The sequence below is a fragment of the Buceros rhinoceros genome, unplaced genomic scaffold (genome assembly GCF_000710305.1).
Source record: "Buceros rhinoceros silvestris isolate BGI_N320 unplaced genomic scaffold, ASM71030v1 scaffold20449, whole genome shotgun sequence".
NCBI classification, from domain to species: Eukaryota; Metazoa; Chordata; class Aves; order Bucerotiformes; family Bucerotidae; genus Buceros; species Buceros rhinoceros.
In genome coordinates, this window is record NW_010430023.1 from 7,321 (window position 1) to 10,244 (window position 2,924).

Consider the following 2,924-nt stretch of genomic DNA (forward strand, 5'->3'; position numbering starts at 1 on the left):
CTCGGCAGGTGGCTTCTGCCGCCTGTGGCTGCTTGCCCTGCTGGCAGTACAGCAGGCTCACCAACCCCCTTTCTCTTCTCTCCCCAGTATGAGGTGTCTGGCGAGGAGCACCTCTACTCCGACTTTCCCGAGATTGATTTGTCTCAGTTGGATGCCAGCGACTTCGACTCAGCCAGCTGCTTCAGTGAGCTGCAGTGGTGTGGGGAGCACTCGGAGACCGACTCCAGCCAGTACAGCACCGACGACTCCGAGCTCTTCCAGGTACCCCCGTCCTCCTGGCACAGGGGACCCGAGGATGGAGGCAGGAGGAGGGCAGAGGAGGAGGAGGAGAAGGAGGGAACACACACAGCTATTAATAGCTACTCCCCAGATGATTAGTGCTCCGTTAATTTGCACACAGGCTCTAAATGGGGCAAGCCAAGTGAGGCTAATGAGGAGGTGGACAGCAGAGGGCTGCTGAGCCAGCCCTCCTCTGATGTTTTATAAGAAGAGAATTACAGCTGGTGTGCAGTGTGGCCTGTTCCATTCCCGGGATGGCAGATTGTGCCAGGGCACTGCGGGAGTCTCAGGGATCTTTTCCCAGGAGCAGAATGCAGCCCCTTCCCCTGGCTCTGCAGATTTGGCATCCTCCCTGTGTTTGGGGTTGGGGTCTCTCTGGCAGAGGATGGCTGGTTTCTCTCCTCACCAGTGCACTGGGATGGACCCATTGCTGTGCTGATGCTCAGGACCGTGTGGTGCAAAGTAGTGCTGGGGCAGAGGGTGCTCCTGGGCACGGGCAGGGCTGGTCCTTGTCCCTCGGCGCTGTTTTTGCCTCTCCTTGCAGAAGAGCTGAGTGAGCATCTCTTGGAGCTGTGGTGCCAGGGCAAGGCTGTGTGCACAGCGCAGGCAGCTTAGAGACAAGGAGCTGGGGAGGCTGCCTTGACCAGGCACAGAGCAGACTGGGCAGCCCGCTCACCTTTCCCAAATGCCCTGGATGTGCCCTATCCTCAGGGTTGGGATTTCTGTGCCTTCCTGAGGAGCACTTAGGCCCTTACGCCCTTGGACAGGAGGTTGTGACCTACTGGCGCATGCTAGTCACGAACTCTGGGTTACATTTTGGAAGGGAGAAGGATTTGTGTTTGAACGAGAGGAAAAAAAAACCAAAAAGCCCCAATATTTTCTAACCTGGCCATAATAACAGCCCTCTGGCTTTTCTGCTGTGCTGATGCTGTGCTTGAAAATGGTCCAGTCCAGCTGAGGGACCTTCATCACGAGATGCATATTTTCCGCTGAACTTCCTGGGGAAAAGATAAACAGAAAAGAAATGCAAAAGACAGGCCCATTAGAAGCAGTGGAGTATGATGAAATGTATCCCACTGAACTTGTATGCACAGCGGTCGCGTGCCAATAATAGGAGGAAAAGAAATGGAGCCAAAAATGGAGCATCCTGCTGCCTTTCCCTGAAGCCTGCTTTAGTAACTGCGAGCAAGGTTAGGGCAGGGAACAAAAGATATTTAATTTTCAAACAAGATGAGAGAAACGCAGGAGTCTGTGTGCAGTCAACAGTCCTCCTCGTGAGCCGGAATTTAGCCCTGTGCTAATTTTATAGCTGATGGTTGCCTGCTTCTTGTTGGACATGGTTTACATTCAGAGCATGATGGAGGAGGACCAAAAAGAAGGAACTCCTGGCTCACTTCAGCCATTCTTAGCTTCTGCATCCTCTTCTGGGCTTTTGCATTGTATTTCCAGACTGGAAGGGCTGTGCGGGACTGGGAGGTTACTGGGAGGGCTGGTGCTGCATCAGCTGAGGCGAAGCCCAGATAGAAAGAGGAGCCTGAGGGGACAGGTCCGGGCAGAAAGGAGGCGGGGACAGGTCCGGGCAGAAAGGAGGCAGGAGCAGCCCATGGCCCTGCCTGGCCCAGCACAGCCCCAGGCAGTCACAAATCTTCCATCAGCATCCCCAAATCATGCTGTTCACTGAAGAAAAATAGATGAGGGGAGCTCTAAAAAGGCCTGCCTTGTTCTCAGGGCTGTGCTCTCTTGATAGGGTCCCTTGCAGAGCTTTAAGCGTGAGGACTGAGAGCCCCTGTTGAGCATGAGGTGCCTGTTTTGGGGGGCTTTTAGTGAAAACAAACCCCATTTTGCTTGTTGCAAGCTGTGGCATCTGGCCATCTGGGCAGCCTGGGCTGAGCTTCCCGGTGCCCTCCTGTGAGACCATGCCCTCTTGTGCACTGGGCAGCCCCAGGCTGAGCTTACGGCTCTTCACATTTTCTTAGCCTTTCCTGTCAGGGGAGCTACAAGTAACTGGCCATGCCTGCTCAGGTTTTCCCAGCCCCACGGAGGGCAGGGGCTGTGCTTGCCCCCTCCCTGGGCTGCTGTGCTGGCTGGATGCTGCTCCCAGCCCTGCTCAGTAGTGCTGGGATAGCCAGTGCTGGGGGGACCTGCAGCTCAGGGTCAGAAGGATTTGGGGAAGGAGCCTTTTAATCACACATCCTTTATCTGCTGCTGTTTGCCTCATGACTGGGTGAAGGCAACTACTGGGAGAAAAGATGCTTTGATTCATTGTTTTCCTACTGGGATGCAGGGGGACAGGCTAATGCTCCTTTTCCAGTTGGGTCTCTCCCCTCCTGATCCCATCCTAGTGCTGGGCTGGAGAAAAGCTCTCGCAGATCCCCTGCAAGATCCCCTGGGAAGTGTGGGTGCTGGTGGGGCACCGCCAGCCCCTCTTTGCTCCTGCCCAGCATCCCCCGGTCCCTCTGCCCAGCCTAACTGCTCCTCTCTTCTCTACCTGCTCCTTTCAGATAATAGACAGCGAGAATGAAGCGCTGCTGGCAGCCCTCACCGAGACATTGGATGATATACAGGGAGATGACATGGGCCTGGCTGCCTTCCGAACTATGGAAGAGGGGGACACGCTCAACCATGCCTACACCTCGCCTGCCCCC

The 2,924-nt window shown here is 55.3% G+C and overlaps 1 protein-coding gene across 1 annotated transcript in view; it reads left to right on the forward strand.

The window, feature by feature from the left end:
• Positions 1–87: 87 nt before the first annotated feature.
• Positions 88–2,924, forward strand: part of PPARGC1B (peroxisome proliferator-activated receptor gamma, coactivator 1 beta) — a gene marked incomplete at both ends in the record, with an annotated part of 14,774 nt that continues 11,937 nt past the window's right edge. The window contains 2 exons of the mRNA XM_010142884.1: positions 88–261; positions 2,781–2,923. Coding sequence (XP_010141186.1) covers positions 88–261; positions 2,781–2,923 — 317 coding nt within the window. The remainder of the gene's footprint in view (positions 262–2,780; position 2,924) is intronic.